This window comes from Acomys russatus, chromosome 11 (assembly GCF_903995435.1).
Source record: "Acomys russatus chromosome 11, mAcoRus1.1, whole genome shotgun sequence".
Classification (NCBI taxonomy): Eukaryota; Metazoa; Chordata; class Mammalia; order Rodentia; family Muridae; genus Acomys; species Acomys russatus.
Genome location: NC_067147.1, coordinates 38,186,671 through 38,205,274, shown reverse-complemented (window position 1 = coordinate 38,205,274; position 18,604 = coordinate 38,186,671). Strand labels below are relative to the sequence as shown.

The window sequence follows — 18,604 nt, the reverse complement described above, 5'->3', positions numbered from 1 at the left end:
CTCTAAGATCATATGGACATAAGTGCCTCACCTTGCTAGTCCAGTGAGGTACCCACCTCCTGGGCTCCAAGGGGCTTAGGTGCCCAGCCTCTGGCTTCTGCACTTCCTCTGAATTCCTGCCCTGGCAGGGGGGACTGGGTCAGCTCTGTATTAAAAGACTCCTGGGGCCAGAGATGCCTGGTGGGCCCCTCTTGCCATGAAGAGCTTGAGAAGGACGCTCCCCCAAGTCCCAGGTATACGGTTATGCTGCAGCCCTTATGTTCAGCCACAAGAGGCCTGTCCATTTGGGCAGAGCATTAGATGGATGGGTTACATAGGAGCCAGAGGCTTACCTCAGGCTGGTAACCACTGAACATCTGGAGCCAGGGCCAGAGAGACATTCCTGAGGGACCGTACACCCCATGGAGAAGAATTCCCCACGAAGCAGGAAAGGCCAGATTCAGATAGCAGACCCCACCTCCACTTTCAGCCTTGGCTCCAGCCCATGAGCTGAGCTGAGATCATGTGATTTTTTTTTTGAGCCCTGCCCGCTACCCCCGTGAACTTTCTTGTCTAGTATGGGGAAGGCCAGAAAGAAAGGTGACCAGAAGAAAAGGCTGCACGCTGAACGCCAAAGCAATGGACTAGAACTGCTGATGCATTCCCAGTGTGCACGTCTGGGGTGCAAGGCACACAGTAGTGTTCTTTGTCACCCAGATTCCTGGGTTCATTCTGTGTCGTGCACAGCAGCCCAGTGTTCTCCCTGACACATTTTTCCTGTCCTCTCCGGTCCCAGCCCATTGTAGCCACCTTATTATTTTTTTCTTTCACTACATTCCACTTTTTCCCTCTCCCTTCATCTTCCCCTGGGTCTTTTTTCTTTTCTTTTCTTTTTTTTTCTTTTTTAACTTTACATTATATTTATTTAGTGTGTGATGGAGAGGCCTGCATGTGCCACAACATGCCTGTGGAAGTCAGAAAACAATTTGCAGGAGTCAGTTCTCTCCTCTTATTATGTGGGTCCTGGGGGATTGAACTCATGTCTTCGGGCTTGGTAGCAAGCCTACTTACTCTCTGAGCATTGAGCCATCTCTCCACTTCTCCCCTTGGGTTTTAAGGCTGGCAGATTCCTTGGCTCCTTTGGCATACCTCAGTTGAAGAAAGACCAGGAGGTGGGAAATGAACTAGTCATGGAGAGGGACACTTAGTATGTGACAGGGTGACAGAAAGAACCAAAGGAGACTCCCTGGGCCCTAGAGGTGGAGACAGAGCTGGTCAACATTATCCAAGGGGAAGGCAAGACTCAGAGAGGTAGGCAGGAAGACCCTCCCCAGCCCATGCCTCCTCCTCTGCACTCCAAAGCAGTGTTGCTGGCCTTACCCTCTACTGCCCAGCCTGGCTCTAGCCCGCCATCTTCTGCATCCTTCCTAACTGGCTTCTTCACTCTTCATCCAGGGTCTGAACAGCATGTTTGAAGTGTACCTGGTGGGAAACAACTCCCATCATTTCATCATCTCCCCAACTTCCGTCCAAGGAAAAGCAGACATCCGCATCCGAGTGGCAATCCCCCTGGACTATGAGACTGTGGACCGCTATGACTTTGATGTAAGCCCCCTTCAGCATCTCCATGGACCACCTGGGGAGGTTGTGGGGGAGTCTAGGGAGGGTGGAGGAGCATCATCTCCTAAGTCCTACCTCCCAGCTCATCTCATCTCCCTAGGGGTCTCTCTCAGAGAAGCAACCAAGATGGCAGGGGCTAAATCCTCAAGGAGGACAAGGATATGTCTAGGAATAGGGGGAAGTTCACCAGACCCACCTTTGGTATCCCTGTGGCCCATTCTGGCCATCCCACCCTCCAGCACCCCTCCCTCCCTGAAGAAGGCCCTATGAAGGGCCTCATAGAACACAGCAAGCATGGGCCTTGTCTCTAGCATGGAGAGGTTTTATGGGAGACAGCAAAGGCTCCGGAGACACGTGGACACTCATGTGGCCCTACTCTGCTCCCCTAGCTCTTTGCCAACGAGAGTGTACCCGACCACGTGGGCTATGCCAAGGTCAAGATTACCCTCATCAATGAAAATGACAACCGGCCCATCTTCAGCCAGCCACTCTACAACGTCAGCCTGTACGAGAACATCACCGTGGGGACCTCCGTGCTGACAGTCCTGGTAAGTCCCCTTGTCCACAGGGGCCATAAGCTCTTGGATATTCCCAGGGACACTGAGCATCTGGGTTTCAGGTGTCCTAGGTGCCTAGAGCCTGTTGGCTGGTGAATGACAGTGTCCAGGCTCTCCTTAAAACAGGGAAAATGGACCCACCTGTGGAGCACTAATGTGGATGGAGACTTCAGTTTTCCTTCTTTTCTCTGAAAGGCATGCATCCCAGATGGTCCAGGAGCCCTAGCAACTCCATCTAACCAGTGTGCTGGGTGTTGGCCATCTCTAAGAATGACCCTCCCTTTCTGAGTACAGCAAACTCCTTGAAGCTGCCCAGGGAGCCGCCGATGCCTTTGCCCTTTAGCAAGCCCCCATCCCCACCTGTAGTTACTGTGGGTATGCCAACTGACGGCAAGAGGCAGAAACCCTTATGGTTCAAGCAAGAAAGTATTAGCTCATGTAACTTGACGGCAGAAGTGAATTCAGGCGTAGCTGTATCCAGCTGTTCCTATAAACAATAAACTGTTATGAGCAGCCAGCTCAGCTCCCCGCCATCACCACCACCATCAGTGAGTGGTTGAGGACACACACCTCCAGACTTCTTACCAGTTTGTCAATGGTACTGTGGGGGGGGCGGGCAGGGGACAGGACATGTAATTTCTTCAGTAGCTCCAACCAGTAGCCCAGATCTGATGTCAGCGCATTTGTCTTGGCACCAACTGTCAGGATTCTGACATGGAAGCTATAGGTTATACTTCCCTTAGTGGAGCTAGGCCTTATGGGTTGGTTCTCTTCACATTATATGGGCTGACAATGCAAAGGGGGCATCTATTACAAATTTGAATTGGCCACTGAGCAGATGAGTGCGGTAGGTGCTCCTATAAAATAGGCCCAGGGTCTGACGCACTGTAGCCACTCAGTAAATGTTAAGTTACCACATTCCTACTCCTGTGCAAGAGAGGCCCACGGAGGCCTTGCTACCATTTCTGGCTCCAAGCTGACGTTGCCTGCCATCGAAGGCCCCCACCCTCAAGTGTGTTTACTCTGCAGACAGATGGTCTGGAGCAACACTGAGCCCCCGGGCCTTTCCATCTGACAGTTATTAATATTTCAAACAGATGTTTAGCTAGTCAGGCTGTCAGATGGAAGCCATGAGTCGGCTGTGGCTGTTTCTCTGGATCCACTGCTTCCCGGCCCAGGGCTCCCCAGCCTTCACCACAGTGCCTCAGCAATATATCACTCGTTGCCTTAGGCTCATGGACCCTCCTCCAGCCTCCTAGGCCCCAACCCAACAACATGAACAAAAGGCTTCAGCCTCCTGGACTCAAAGGGACTGTGTCTCTCACACACCATGGAATGTCAAGGGGGAAAGGTGCCAAACACTCTGTGATAAAGGAACCAGGTGAGGATAGTGGCCATGTCCACAGGTCAAAGACCATGTGTGGAGGCCCAGGCTTGGTGGTATCAGGGCACTCGTCCCTGTAGTCCTTGTTGGGAGCAGAATTCTGTTTGCATTTGACATTCCTGTAGATGAGCAGTTTTCAACCTCCCTAATGCTGTGACCCTTTAATATAGTTCCTCGTATTATGGTGACCTCCCCCCACCAACTATAAATTATTCTGTTGCTACTTCATAACTGTAATTTTCTACTGTTATAAATTGTGATGTAAATATCTGACATGCAGGGTATCTGACATAGGACCCCCATGAGAGGGTCATTTAACCTCCACCCACAGCTTGAGAACCACTGCTGTAGATTGTGGGAGGGTTTGGAACTGAGTAGGGTTGAGGTTGACAGTATTGGCAAAAGGAGTTGCCCAGTACGTCAGTCTCTGGGGAATGTGAGTTAAACCCTTCAAGCTGGATATATCCAGAGCATCCATAGGCCTGAGCCTGCCACAGACCTACCTAGCCCCGTCTCCCAGTCCTGCTTACTCTTCCCCACTGCCTTTCTTGGGGCTGCTGAGGGTCTGAACCCGGGGCGGGGGGGCAGTTTCTGACCAGGTGATAAGCTGTGGATCTCAGTCTCTGTCCCTCCAAGCTTGCATTCATGGTCTCCCTTCATCTGCAAAATGGGCATGATGCCCATAGTTGGAGACAGAAGACAGAAATGCAGCCCTGTGCGGCTCCCGCTATTATTACCTCTGTATCACCTGAGGTGCTGCCTAGTTCCCTGCAGGTGCAGGTTCACTGACCACACCCCACATTGCTCCCTCTTTAGCCTCCCAGCTCCAGGCCTCACATTCATGCCCTACCCTTATAGTCTTCTAGCCACCTGGCTATCTTGGCCAGTCTACCTTTTAGATCTAGGCCTTCCTTTTTTGCCTTGTCTGCCCCCAGAAGGGGCCATAGGTACAGCTGCCTGCTCAGAGACTGTGAAATTCCTTCTCCCTGACCTTTTCCACAATGTTATTAAAATGTTTCATGGGCAGTTGTGTCAGGAAAAAAATTATAAAGAAAAAGGAAGATGTTTTAATTTGCACCACAGGCTGAGTGGAGCCTGCTGTAAGGGGCTTGACCAATCCTCCCGCTCTGCCACGGCCCTGTTTCTGTGGTTGGTCACCTGTGCTGGGGAAGTGATGGTGTGATGGTAGCCAGGGAAAGCTGGCTGCCACGACCAATCTGGGCATCCTCGCTGGATGGGAAGAGCTGGACCTCCCATTGCTCTGCTGGCTGGGTTTTTGTAGCCCAGGCTTAGAGGTCTATAGAGCCCAAGGCTCTCCACTGCGCAGAAAAGGAGTAAGGACCTGGAGGTCAAAGTATGACCTTGAGCCCAGTTCTGGTCGCTTGCTCAGGTCATCTCTCAGGAATGCTACCCTGCTCAGCACATCACCTGTGAAACAAAGAAGGTGGGTTGAGTGTGGCTGGGCACACTTGTTCTGGGCACAAGGAGTGATAGGGATGTCTGGGATGGCTCCTGAGGACCAAGACCTATGTCCCTGGTCATTTACTGCCACAGTGGCAATAATTCTGCCCCAGATGCATAGCTGAGGCCCCACTGTAATCCACGCATAGTGTGGCCATCATTTCCTACCTGTTAAGTGTCTTCTATCATTGTCATTCTCCAGATGAGGAAACTAAGGCTGAGCATGGATTAAGTGGCTTGCTCGGGGCGCTAGAACTACTAGGCAGCCTCCGATCATAAGCAGAGGCTAGCCACAGAGGGACTGTGCTAGACCATTGAGTCCTTCTGGCAGCATCCAGAGCTGCAGACAGAGTGGAGCCAGAGAGGACTCTTCAGGTCCCAGAAGATGGGGTGCAGAGTCACCCCAGGTGGCCCCTCAAACCTCAGACACCATCTGGAGAATTTCTACCCCCAACCCAGGACCAGAGCGGAGACAGTCAGGGAGGCATGGGACTGTGCCCAGAGAAACGAGAACCTCAGCATGGCCCAAAACTGTCTATGTAAGAAAAGACTCCTGGGACAGGGTATGGCAGGGTATCAGAAGGGCCTGGTAGGGTTTAGGGGTGCCACAGGATGATAGGAGAGATAGAGAGTGAATGCAACCATTTGTCCATTCAACAGATCTTTGTTAACTGCTTGATACATGCTAAGCACATGGCCTGAGTACCCCCCCCCCGAGTGTGTGGGGGTCCAGTCCTCAGAGAGTTCACACTGCCCTAGAAGAAACTAACACAGGAAAAAGTAGCGTCTTTATGTTCAGTAAGACTTTCCGTGATGGAAGTCAGATCAACATTAGAAATGGATACAGGGTACTTGACCTTGGTTAGAGTCGAGGAATACTCTGAGGAGGTGGCACTGAAATAGACATTAGCAGATGAGCAAGGGGAGAGGAGAGAGTGAGAGCAGCATGTGCAAAGGGCCAGTTGCCACAGCATGGTGAGAGGTGTGGTGTACAGGAGCCTGAGGTCCTGGTTCTTGGAGGCGAGAGTCCTCAGATGTCTCTCTTTGTTGCAAATTGGCATCCACTCCAGTATGCCCATTGGACTGGTGTTCAGATAGTGTGGCCACTCTATATCAGACCACCTCCACGCCCTCACCACTTCTCTGTGAGAGGCATTTGGGAAACAACGGTGCAGTTCAAGGAGCCAGCCTGGCTGTAGCAGCTTGGAGACAAGCCTTTTTAGCTAACTGTCTGTGTGTGGTGTTTCCTGGTAGGGTAGGGGAAGGGAACTGGGGATAAACAGTGTCTGGGAGGCAATCCACCTCTGGGCCAGGCCCAGATGACAGTGTAGGTGCCTCTGCCTGCTACAGGGGTTGGAGGCAGCAGAAAGTGAAGCAGGCAAAGTGAAAGCAGGCAGTGCAAGTGAGCACAAGATGATCCTGACTGGGAAGGTCACTATAGCTCAGTCCAGGGTGGAGTGCAGCCCCCCAGCTACAGGCAGACTGACCTCAAGGAGGCAAGGGCAGGCTCCTGTCCCACCCCATCTCCCAGTACACTCAGATGAGGCCACTGTGATCTCTGTCTAGGTCATAAGTCCACCCAGTAGGACCTAGAATCCTACATTTCCTGTGGCTAGCCACTTTCTCTGGGACTCAGTTCCCTTTCCTACACAGTGAGAAAGTGGTGCCACCTTGGCAGCCAGGGTGGTGACATGGGTGTGAATGGTAGAGGGTGTACATATTGTGCCTTCTATTATGATTGGCCAATCTGCCAACCCTGAGAGCTGAGGGCAAACCTAGATCTACCATGAAGGACTTGGTAGTCACAAGCCATGAAACCTGTTTCCTCCTCTGAGGCCTGGGATGCTTTGCTACCATCCTACTGGAGAGTATGGTTGTGAGGGTGAATGAAGGGGTCCATGTGGACCCTTAGCTTATCCAGAAGAACCCCTGATCATACCAGCGTTCTCAGCAGAGTCTTGCTGCAACCCAGGCTCCTGCCAGGTACCTCCCTTGGAGTCCTAGTCTTGCCCTAGCAATGCAGGACCTGGGTAGTTACTGAGCCTCTGGGCCCCAGTGACATGCAAAGACGACTTCTCTCATCCCTAGAGGCAGGGACAGGACCTTGGCTGGCTGGTCTCACTCCCAGCTACACGGTATGTCTCCCACCCTGCCAAAGCCCATCTCATCCACTGGCTCTGGAGCCTCTCACCTGCCCTGCTTCTCTCTCTCCAGCCTCTGTCTGGAAGCTTGGGGGAAGAAGTGATGATGTAGACTTCCTAAGCCAGAACTAACTGGATTTCTCCCCATCCAGCTGGCCTTTCCACCCTGACAGTCAACACAGCCTCAATGCTTTGTGCTCTTCTCTGCCTCCTCCCAACAGCCACCAGACACTAGTGGTACACAAGGGAAAAGGGGAAGTGATGTCATTGCCCCAGGCTGGCCTTGGTACAGCATTTGGAGGCTGAGAACCACGACCCTAGACACTCACTGGCAGCTGAGTTTGAGCACTCTGGACCTGGGTCGTCATTGAATGCCTCTACAACCAGGCCCTGCTTGTGCCCCTCCCACCTGCTCTCCTGTATCCCAGACCCTCCATCCTCCCTCATACCCTCAGCCTTCCCTTCTCTACTCTCTGCAGTGCCTTGCCTCAGTTTTTCCATCTGACTGACTGGAAGAGGCAGCCCACTGTGCCCACCTCCAACAAGAAGCCCCCTCTCCCTGGTAACCAGCACACACCCATCTGTCCTTCTATGCTTTCTCCCTCTCCCCCAGGCCCTTACCTGCTCTGTGACTAATGTCTTCACCTGGGTCTGCAGCACACAGTAGGTCTGAGTCCTATGTGAGTGGGTAGGGGATGCATGTGACAGAAGAAAGGGTGACCAAAGGTCTGGCAGTGAGGGAACCGAGGCACAGAGAAGGTAAATAGTGTTCCCTAGGTTAGTCAGTCAGTCAACAGATTTTTTTTTTTTTTTTTTTTTTTTTTTTTTTTTTTTTTTTTAGTTTGAATCCTTTTCCATGCTGGATAGACTGGGAGTCACATGACACATTTTGTGTGACCCTAGGCCAGTCTTGTCCCCTGTATAGGATTTGGCTTCCTGTTCAGCCCCAAAAGAGGATCTCACCTCTGGTGGTTCCTTCCAGGTCAGGCAAAGCTTCAAAGAGGCAGGGTGAAGGCCAGAGACCAAGGTTAGGGGACAGAGGTAGAGGGAGGCAGGGGAGAAGATGAGCTACCAGCTACTGGAGAACATTGCGGAAAGTGAGGGTGACCTTTCTGCGGCCTGCATGGGGAGAGGGGTCATCTTTCTTGCTACATAATCCTTACCCTAGATCACCTTGTATCTGGGCCTCACCATTCTCTCCAGGTCAGTCACTCATGCCCACTTGGTGCCCATCCCCTAATTGACCAGGTAACTTCTGAAGGCTCAACTGGAGAAAACTTCCCGTGGGGCCCATGGACAGGGCGACAATCTCGCCTCCCTTCTCCCAGCAGGCTCCTAGGGCGGGCTGCTGACTCCCTGGGTTCTGGGCTCATCCTCTGTGTCATGGCAGACCAGAGTTCATACCTTAATAGTAGTGGAGGGGGATGGTCTCCTCAGGATCGCAGTCCAGGGCCAGCCATGATGCTAGAGCCGCCGTCCCGGTGTCTGTCTAAGGTGTCTACCAGCTGTCCCAGGCTTTCCAGAACAACTCAACTCCCTGTTCCCTAAAAGCGCTGATTTGACTTGACTCTGTCATTGCATGAAGCTGCCAGCAGAAATCACAACAGGAATTATTAGTGCTTACCAAATTCCCCCAAAAGACAGGGGGCAACCTTGGGAAGACAGCTCTGCTATGTTAGCCTAGAATCGTCCCCCACCCCCCACCCCTCCGAGCGCCTTCCCACAGGCCTATTCTGATTCCCTCCCCCACCCTCACCCCTCCTGCCACCTCTTACCACTGGCATCTTAATTGACCTCCTTGTTCTGGAAGCCCTAGAGACCTGAGACTCCAGCTGTGCTTAAACAGAACAAAATCTCTTCCAATTTCCCCACCGTTTAAAAGAAAATTGAATTCTTTATCTGCAGTCTGGGGAGGGGGAGGAGGGGTGGGGTGGGGTGAGAGGAGGAGGAAAGGAGAAAAATAGGAAATAGCAGGTCACTGGCCGTAGCCCAAGCTGGCTCAGAAGCCTTTGTAGACACACTGGTCCTTCTACTTGGGGGATGCCCAAGGCTGTCCCTTAGGACCCCTTTGGTGGGGTCTTGGTTCCTGTTCTGTTGGAACATGCATGGTGGGGGGAGCTGAGCCTAGGAGGCTGAGCTGCTGACAGTGATTGACAGGTTGAAGTTCCTCTGGCTGTCAGGCCTCAGTGCTTCAGGCCTGTGTTTATCTCCTTAATCTAAATATTAACCCTAAAACCAAAATAGGATGGAGTGCAAGGTAGGACAGATGCTCCAGAGAGTTCTGGATGGGGTGAGGCTGGGTTTGCAGGAGAGGAGAGAGTGATAAGGGATGCCACAGGGTCTTCAGGAAGTTAGGGTGCTAAGCCAGGATCCCCCACCTCTGCCCTTGAAATGCACCAGCCTGGCTGGTGTAAGATCTGATGGCTTTCGGGGAATGAGCCTTTCAGTGCATTGATTTTTACCAAACTGACCCATTGCTGTCAAGCTCTGCAGAGCTGCACAGCTCCTGTCATGGATGTCCCAGAGCCCACAGCCTCAGTGTGAGGAGATGCTGATGGCCACCTGTCTGTGCCCTGATGTCAAAACTAAAGGATACTCAGTAGCATCTCAAGCCTGGTGATTGGGTCCCAGGAGTTCAGTGGCTCTTGGGCATGTGCGTCATCCCGTCTACTAATTATCATACAGAAGCTAGAGGTCCATGGATGTTGTACCCGCCTAGGGTACCAGCTCCAGAGAAGCCAAGCCAAGACTGTAACCCCAGTTGCGTGACCCCCGCCCCCAAGTCCTTACCCTACTTCCCTCATTCCTAATCAGGACTGTTGGAGTTGCCTGAATTCTACAGAAGTTGGGCAACCCACAGGTGACCTTGAGTAGGTCCCTGAGATGCAGTCACCATGTATTCAGCTGTCCCCAGACAGTCCCCTCCTGCACCTAGACTTTCAGCTCAGAAGTCACCCTTCCATAGGCTGGCCACTGATTGTTCCTGCTCAGGCAATTGCACTAAGAACACTGGAGCAAAGAAAAGGGATCCCCTGGGCAGAGGGACAGAGGATTGCTATAAGAGTAGCCGGGACCGGAGCGGGTTCATAAATACTGCAACCAAAGGCCTGTGCCAAGGTCACCTGGTCTAGGTGCTGGCAAGATCTCCAATCTGGGCTGAGGTAACTCAGTGATGGGCAAAGGAGTGCCACCCAGGCCTCAACTGAGTCTGTCTGGACATGGGCTAAAAGGATGGCTGGGGGCAGATGAAGGGGTACACAGGATATGTTTGGGAGAAGTGGAGCTGGGTCTGTGGGCTCTGAATAGACTGACCCAGCTATGCAGCTGTGGGCAGGGTGGGAGCCATGCTTCCTGCAAGCACATCTCCAGGGCGGCTCAAAGTCCTTTTTGGTGCTGACTTACCTAGTGTTTTGCAAACTTTATTTTTGTTTTGTTTTGTTTTTGAGACAGGATCTCACTATATATAGTGGTCTAAAACTCACTATGTAGACCAGGCTGACTTGAATTTACAATCTGCCTGCCTTTGCCTCCCAATGGCTGGGTTTAAAAGCATGTGCTACATGGCACCATTTAACTTCGTGACCCCAGGACATGCCTACATGGTCAAATGCCCCCAGTATTTTCTATTTTATACTGTTGCACATAGTTTTCGTTAGTGTACTTGTGACTCACTAGAATCTAGTGTCCACCCTTTCTGCTTCTCTGGGCCTCATTGGATGAGGAAGAGTGAGTGTGGGGACACACATTAAATCTAGGAGTGTTCAGACTACAGCCCATGAGTTGCAGAAGCATGCATGTACTTATGTTGCATGAGATTGTGATATGACATTTTCACCCGTGAAATTCATGCCTGAGAAACATGCAATTAAACTACAGAGGGAAATCTCTCTCTCTCTCTCTCTCTCTCTCTCTCTCTCTCTCTCTCTCTCTCTCTCTCTCTCTCTCACACACACACACACACACACACACACACACACACACACATCTCATATTTTAATAAGTTTATGACTGTGTTGGGCCATGTTCATAGATCCCAGGCCATGTGCAGCCTGTGAGCCACCAGCTGCATGACACACCTATGCTAGACGGATTTCAAGAGCAACTACTGGGGACTGACCCAACTGCTCCACCGCTGCTTTGCTATCTGATGATGGTGGTGGTGACAGGTTTTCATCCAATCTTAGGCCACCGGCTTTATCTTGGTCCTGCTACTTCTTGAGCTGTGACTTTGGATGACATTGACTTTGTACCAGCAACAACCTGTCTAAATTCCAGCAGTAGAAACTCCCAACAATTGCTTATACCAGTCTGGTGTTTTGGTCTCCCATATAAAAGCAGTACAGTGGTGAGGAGCCTCAGGTGGTCCCTTCAAGTATTCTTCCTCATCCATATTTTAAACTAGGAAGGAAGAAGGGAAGGAAGGCATTTCCCCTTCTCCACCTTTTTAGATGTAAAAACCGCATCTGTCATAGCCAGGTAATCCTAGCACTCAGGGAGGCAGAGGCAGGGTGATCTCTGTGAGTTTGAGGCCAGCCTGGTCTACAGAGCGAGTCCAGGACAGCCAAGGCTATACAGAGAAACTCCGTCTTGAAGAAAAAAAAAAAATTAGCTGTCTGCATATGCCCCTGTGTAGAGGTTGGTGCCTGCAGAGGCCAGAAGAGGCTGTCAGCCCCTCTGGAGTTGTAGTTTCTGGCAGTTGTGTGCTGTCAGATATGAGTGCTGAGACTCCAGTCCTCTGCAAAAGCAGCGATGGCTCTTAGCAGTTAAGAGCTATCTTACTAGCCCCCACCTCTTTCTCCCTATTCAGAGTTCCCAGAAACACTTTGAAAACTTTTTTTCATTGTATTGGTCCAAACTGGTGGCAGTATTTACCTGCAAAAGAGACTGGAAACATTGTCTTTCCCACTAGTATTGTATCCCTTAAAAAGAAAAAAAGAAAAAAAGAAAAAAAGAAAAAAAAAGCATGGTTTCTATTAATCTGAAAAGAGGGATGGGCTTGGATGTCTAGTCTCTGCCAGTCTCTTCTCCTGGAGAGTAACAGCAATGATGCTTTCTTATAGACTTGTGAGAATGCAAGCAGAGAGTTCAGCACAGTGCCTGGTACAGAGGAAGAACTCACCCAGCGACGGGCACAAGCATGACGTTGCCTGTGCCACACGAAGCGCATTCTGTGTGTGCATCAGCTCATCATGTCCCTACCTATGACAGCCTAGTGAGGCCAAAATGAGCCTCCTTGTTATATGGCCAGATCCCAGCAGGGATGATGGTCTGAGCTTATGTCTCAAGGGTGTGGGTAGCCTTCCCTTAGTGAACATCATAAACTCTTTGATGAGACTGGACCCCTCTCTGTGAACCTGGCAAACTCTAGAGCTAGGCTGGGGGTAATGCCTCAATTGTGCTCCCTTTGGGAGTACAGCGACCTGAAGTTCAATTCCCAGGACTGTGGGGGATGGGGGAAGCCAAGTATAGTGACCCATACTTATAAACCTAGCCTGGGGTGGGGGTGGGGGAGAAACAGAGTTTGACAGATCGCTGAGGCTCACTGGCCATCCAGCCCAGCCTACTTGAGTTCCAGGCCAGTGGGGAGATACTGCCTCAAAAACCAAGGTGGCAAACCTTCCTGTCCCCAACCCTCCCACTCCCACCTAGAAATGACAGCTGAGGTTGACCTCTGACCTCCATACACATGCGTGTGCACACACACACACACACCTACCACTCATGGGGCCACGAGGTGACTGTTACCTTGTATAACAGTTCCAAAGTGGATGTCTCTTTAACCTATTTACCAGTTTCTGCCTGACAGCCACCAACAGAGAACCCAGACTGGACAGAAGTCCCCTGTGGGCTCCTACTGTGAATGATAAGTCCTTACGACCTAGAACTAGAAGATTGGAGTCTTGGACTGGTTGAATGATCAGGGACATTTTGCTGATCTCCTTCTCCCAGCACCTGCAAAATGAGAATGTCACTGAGCTCTCTATCTTTGAGGCCAGGTTTAGAATAGTGGGCTTTTCCAATCCGTTAGGCTAGTCTGACAGCTGGCTGGCAATGGGGGAAGAGAGCGGGGAAGCCCAAAGGTCACACGTCTGGGACAGGACTGCTTCTTGGTCCATAGTAGACACAATCTGACACACACACACACACACACACACACACACACACACACACACACACACCCACCCACCCATGCAGCCCTGGGTTAAAAGCCCAAGAAAGTAAAGGGGCCAGAACTACAGACCCTCTGCTAAGCTCAGACCTGGGGTAGTACACACTCCTAGCCATGAACCTTGACCTTAATTTCCCGTGTCATGTGGGAATGTAAAATTCATTAGGGCCTGGCAGGTAGAGTGATGGAGATGTCAGGCAGGCAATCGGGTGGCTATTTAATCTATCAGATGTGAGGCATGCCATTTAGCGAGCCAACAAGAGAATGTAGAATCGATATGTTCATTAGTGACAACATGTGTTGGCCCAATCAGCACCCACCAATGACAGCAGGCACAAGGGTATGTCACCCATGCGTCAAATCACCTTGGAGAGAAGGCATGTCCCTGGTGATCAGTCCCCTTCCTCATCATCCAGGTACCCCTCTGTACCTTCCCACTAGTCTAAAAGCTGCCTGTCACCTGTATAGCCTACAGAGGAGGGTGCAGCGGGTGGATGATTCAGGAGGGGGCCCTGGTGAGCTAGCTGTAGCACTGGGTAGGCTACTCCTCCAGGGGGTTGATTGGACTGTCTTTTCTCTTCCATCCCATCTCCTGGGCACATGCAGTCCCTCTTAACTAAGCTTCAGATATGTGTCTGTCCCCACACCTCTCCTGTACCCATAATTCCAGCTTGATAACAGCTGTAGAGAGGCCCAAGTCCTTCTGATTGCAGATGTCTCACCCTCCCCAGCCAGCCCCCCCCCCCAAACCCCATGTCCCCAGGAAAATGGCTTTCTGCATCCAGTTTGCTTTGCTTGGTGATCAGATATGATTGAAAAAAAAAAAAAAAGTCACTCACTAGCATTTTCTTCAGACCTAAGGGCATTAAGAGTAGAGAATCTGTGGAAAGGCTGAGAGGGAGCTTTCCTTCTCCTCCTCCTCCTCCTCCTCCTCCTCCTCCTCCTCCTCCTCCTCCTTCTTTCCTCCTCCTCCCCCTCCTCCTCCTCTTCCATATATATGTGAAAGCCAGACAAATCAGGGCAAAGCTCTTGGTCTTCCTGGTCGCTGACTGTAGAACACTGAGCCACTTGTAGTTGTGAGACCTGTGAGAGCAGCAAGCATGCTGCCATATCCCCATCCAGCCTGAGGCATCTCCCACAGAAGCCCCTCTGGCAACAACTGTGGAGGGTAGGCAGCTTGCTGGGGAAGTGTCACCCACTACCGCCTTGGGGGTAAGAGCACAATCCAGTTGCTGGGAGATTTGGGCATGGAAGCCAAGCTCCATCCCTGCCCAGGGACCAGGAAACTGGAGTGCTGCTCCATAGAAAGTGGGAATAGCTTCTAAAGAGGTGACTTCCCTGTCATTCTTGCAGCTTCTTCTAGGCAAAAGCCGACAGGCAGAGGTAGACAGACCCTCGGGTAAAGTAGTACCCGGGGCTCCAGAGATGAACTCAGAACCATTAGTGGCTCTGTGGCTTTGATGCCATTTGGGCACTTAGGAGGTGCTTCATAGACACATGAGAAGGGCCACAGTGTCCTCCTCTGGGAAGGGCCCAGGGCTATGCTTCCTGGATGCTATACTCCTGACCCAGCTACTAGCATGCTCCTCAGAAACTGTGGTAGTGTTGTCACCAGTGATGCAATGGGGAGATAGATGTCCTGTCACTGCCCTTTAGCAGGACTGTTGCCTGGGGCATGGAGAGTCACTGAGAGGTCCTGAGTCACCCCAAGAATTTGGGTCTTATCTCAGGGTTGGGTCCCTGGGAGGCCTGTCTGGCCACTGGCTCCACCTGGGTGGCTCTGGAGCCCAACTGTGCCTCAGGGTGATTGCAGGCTCACTTGTGGCCCTCAGCAGGCAGGTCTCAGGAACTAGCTGGCCTTCTTCCTTAGTTCCTGCCAAAGCACAAAGGGCAGGAGGACAAGCCATCCAGAGGGCTCCTGGGAGGAGACTCTTCTAGCCCCTACAGCCCAGGCTCTATCTTGCCCCCTCCAAGTGTACCTTGCAAGGACACGTATCGTTGAATTTAAAGCCCAGACAGATAATCCACTATGACCTCATCGTCAACTTGGTTACACCTGCCAAAGCCATTTTTCCAAGGCCACATGCCTTTGGAGTGATGACATGGACATGCCTTGAGGGGCGATCACTTGACATATTCCATCACTCCCAGATGTGACTTATAGATAACAGAAGGGACGATTGGGTAAGATGTTGTACTAAGGACACAGGGGCTGGCCATGTGACCCAGTAGTTCTTCCAGAGTGAGCTTTTCATATCTTCTTTCCATTCCCCACCCCCACTTCACCATCCACCTCACCCCAACCCTGTCTTACACCATCTGTCCCAGGACCACGGCCTCTTTAGCTGGGCTCACTGCAACCCACCTGGAATGCCTTCCCACCCTTCAGGGATCACCCATCCCTGCAGGATCTCATCTCTTCACTCATATCATCCTTGGACTCCTAACCTCCGGCCACAGTGGGTCTGTTCTCTTGCCTGTGTGGAGACCACACCCCCATTGGTAGTAGATACATGGTAAAGAGTCCTTGCTGCCTCTGGCACTTCCCAGCTTCCTTGCTTGTCGTGTGTGGGTGGTATGCAGGTGACCCACAGGTTCATGTTGGACCTTAACCGGAAAGGTTGACTCGCCAATCAAGCAAGACCAGAACCATAGACATTCCAGACAGGGCTAGGAAAGACCCCCTTCCTGATACAGTGGGGGGAACTAAGGCACAGGACAGGAATGACTTCCCTGAACTACGTGGCCAGTTTGAGGCATGATCTTTAACAGACCCACCTGGAAAACAGACTCAGTTGAGTGTGCCTAATGCATAAACAGTCAACCATCTATCTCTTAAAACTATAACCACTGAGATTGTTTTTAAAGATAGATGGGCTTGGAAAATGCCAAGTATTTGCCTTGCAAATGTGAGAGCCTGAATTGTGATTTCTGGCACCTCCACAAAAAGCCAGGTAGGTGGCACGCACCTGTAACCCTAGTGGAGTGAGCAGGTAGATAGAGCCGATCTGGCGAGACCTAGTGAGAAACCTTGTCTCAAAGAAAAAAAGGTGGAAAATGTTACTGAATAACAACACTCAAGCTTGCCCTCCTTCCTCTACACATGTGCATACACATGCAAACTCATGCACATGTATGCACAAACATGCACCCACATGTGCTCATGCGTGCATACGCGTGCACACAACACAGAAAACAGGCCATCTCTTTGTTATTGCCCAGCCTGTTACCTCCTTAATGTACTCATCAAACATGTTTCCTTTCTTAAAATACACACACACACACACACACACACGTACACACAATTCCTTATACTAGCCACATGCCTTTCATTTGCTCCATAAGAGAATCTCAACACCACTATGTGACTTCAATGCCTTGCTTAACCTTGCTGAGCCTTGCTTCCCTCATTCATAAAGTGAGGACCATGTTAGGAGTACAGTCAAAGTGGCTGCACATCTGCATTTCTCAAAACAGTGCTGGGACATTGAGGGCTGAATCAGGGTGAGGAGTGCTGTTCTGGCAGCTGCCAGCAGGGGGCCACCAGCAGATGTGTTCATCTGGGACCTCTTACCTTTACTGTGTCTCATAAAAGTCAATGTCAAGTTGTTACAGACAAGTGTCCCACATGGTTGCCAGGCCCACGCATTTGGCTATCCCTCTACCTTTGAGTCGACCCACCCCCCTCCACCACCAAACAAGAGTCCCTGGGGACCGCCAGGCAGTTGGCATGCTCTACTCCTGTCCCCCCTGACAGCCTTTGACACGACGTAATTGCTTCCCCCACGACAACTCCTTTAAGCTCAGAGCTGCTGGCTAGAGCAATTTGCTCCCCATCAATTTTTATTTCCAGATTTTAGAATAAAGGGGAATAAAGCAAGTTACACTGTTACCCAGGAGCCAACACTGCCCCTGCAATAAACATGACGGACCAATGCCTCAAGGACACTGCCAGCCACCCTTCCTGCCTGTAGGACTGACTTTTTTTGGGTTTTGTTTTGTTTTGTTTTTTGAGACAGGGTTTTCCTGTGTAGCTGTGGCTGTCCTAGACTCGCTTTGTAGACCAGGCTGGCCTCGAACTCACAGCCATCCGCCTGCCTCTGCCTCCAGAGTGCTGGGATTAAAGGCGTGCGCCACCACGCCCTGCATGGGACTGACATCTTGATAGTGCAGCAAGGCAGGCATCCTGTCTCCTTCACCTTGACCCAGCTGTGCAGTCTGGGAATCGGGGCAGATGATGCCCATATGAAGAGAAGTGCAAATGTGCTTAGACTTGGGACAGGGAGCCATAGCGATGAAGCCCAGAAGAACGCTTGCCAGGCATGTGCAAAGCCCTCGGTCCAGTCCCCAGCAGTGCATACACCAGATGTGGCTGTGCGTGCCTGTAATGCCCATGCTCAGAGGTAGAGGCAAGAGGATCAGAAGTTCAAAGTCACTTTGGCCACATAGTTTGAGGCCAGCCTGGGATACATGAGATTATGCTTGCCTTTTTTTTTTTTTTTTTTTAAAGAAATGCCAGCTACACTTGGAAAGGGGTCCCCGTGTGCCAGACGCAGCATGAAACAGCCTCCATGAGCTGCCTTCATCAACCCACTGCAGCCTCATAAGATGGCAACGGCTATTGTCCCCATTTCATAGATCAGGAAACAGGCTCAGGATGGGTGCTCCAATGGGGTTACCTCCTTGCATCCCTTTTCCTATCTTCCTCTGATATCTCCACCCTTCTCCCTGTCCCCTCTCCCTCAGTTGGGTCACTCTCCCGCTGTCAACCTTTCCTCCTGAGAAACCCAGTTGCTCAGCATCTGAGGCTCCAGGCTTATCTGCTAAGAAGGACCTCCCAAGTTGCCACCTATAATCACTTTCTTCTTAACTGAGTTTTTCAAGGCCTCAAGGGCCAGGAGCTCCATGCATTCTAGGAGGTTCTAGGGAGCTAGGAAAGCTCAGAACATGTACCCACAAGTCAGACCATGACCTTCCCTCAGCATGAGGTTTGCTCCCTAGAGTTCAACCCACCCCAGCCTGGGCCACACTAGCCTCTCCCAGCTTCCTTGCGCCCCAGGAACCTGTGCTCTGCCAGGCAGTCAACATGAACCTGACAAAGGGGAGCAGATGATGAAGAGGCAAGGAAAGAGCCCTCCTAACAGAGAATGGTGCTGGTCCCAGCTTAATGTCCCAGAACTAAGCCTGTGTGGGAGGAGCCTGAGGGCTGAATGGAGGATGAACTCCTGGTAGGAGGCAACACAGAAGTGGGCGGATGGATGGCTCAGGCACCTGGGCAGCACACAGACCTCAG

The 18,604-nt window shown here is 51.4% G+C and overlaps 1 protein-coding gene across 1 annotated transcript in view; it reads left to right on the top strand.

Moving 5' to 3' along the window:
* The window catches only part of Cdh23 (cadherin related 23), a 373,665-nt gene that overhangs the window by 203,952 nt on the left and 151,109 nt on the right, over positions 1-18,604 (top strand). Inside the window, exons 10-11 of the mRNA XM_051152488.1 lie at positions 1,435-1,584; positions 1,989-2,147. Of these exons, the coding sequence (XP_051008445.1) occupies positions 1,435-1,584; positions 1,989-2,147 (309 nt within the window). The remainder of the gene's footprint in view (positions 1-1,434; positions 1,585-1,988; positions 2,148-18,604) is intronic.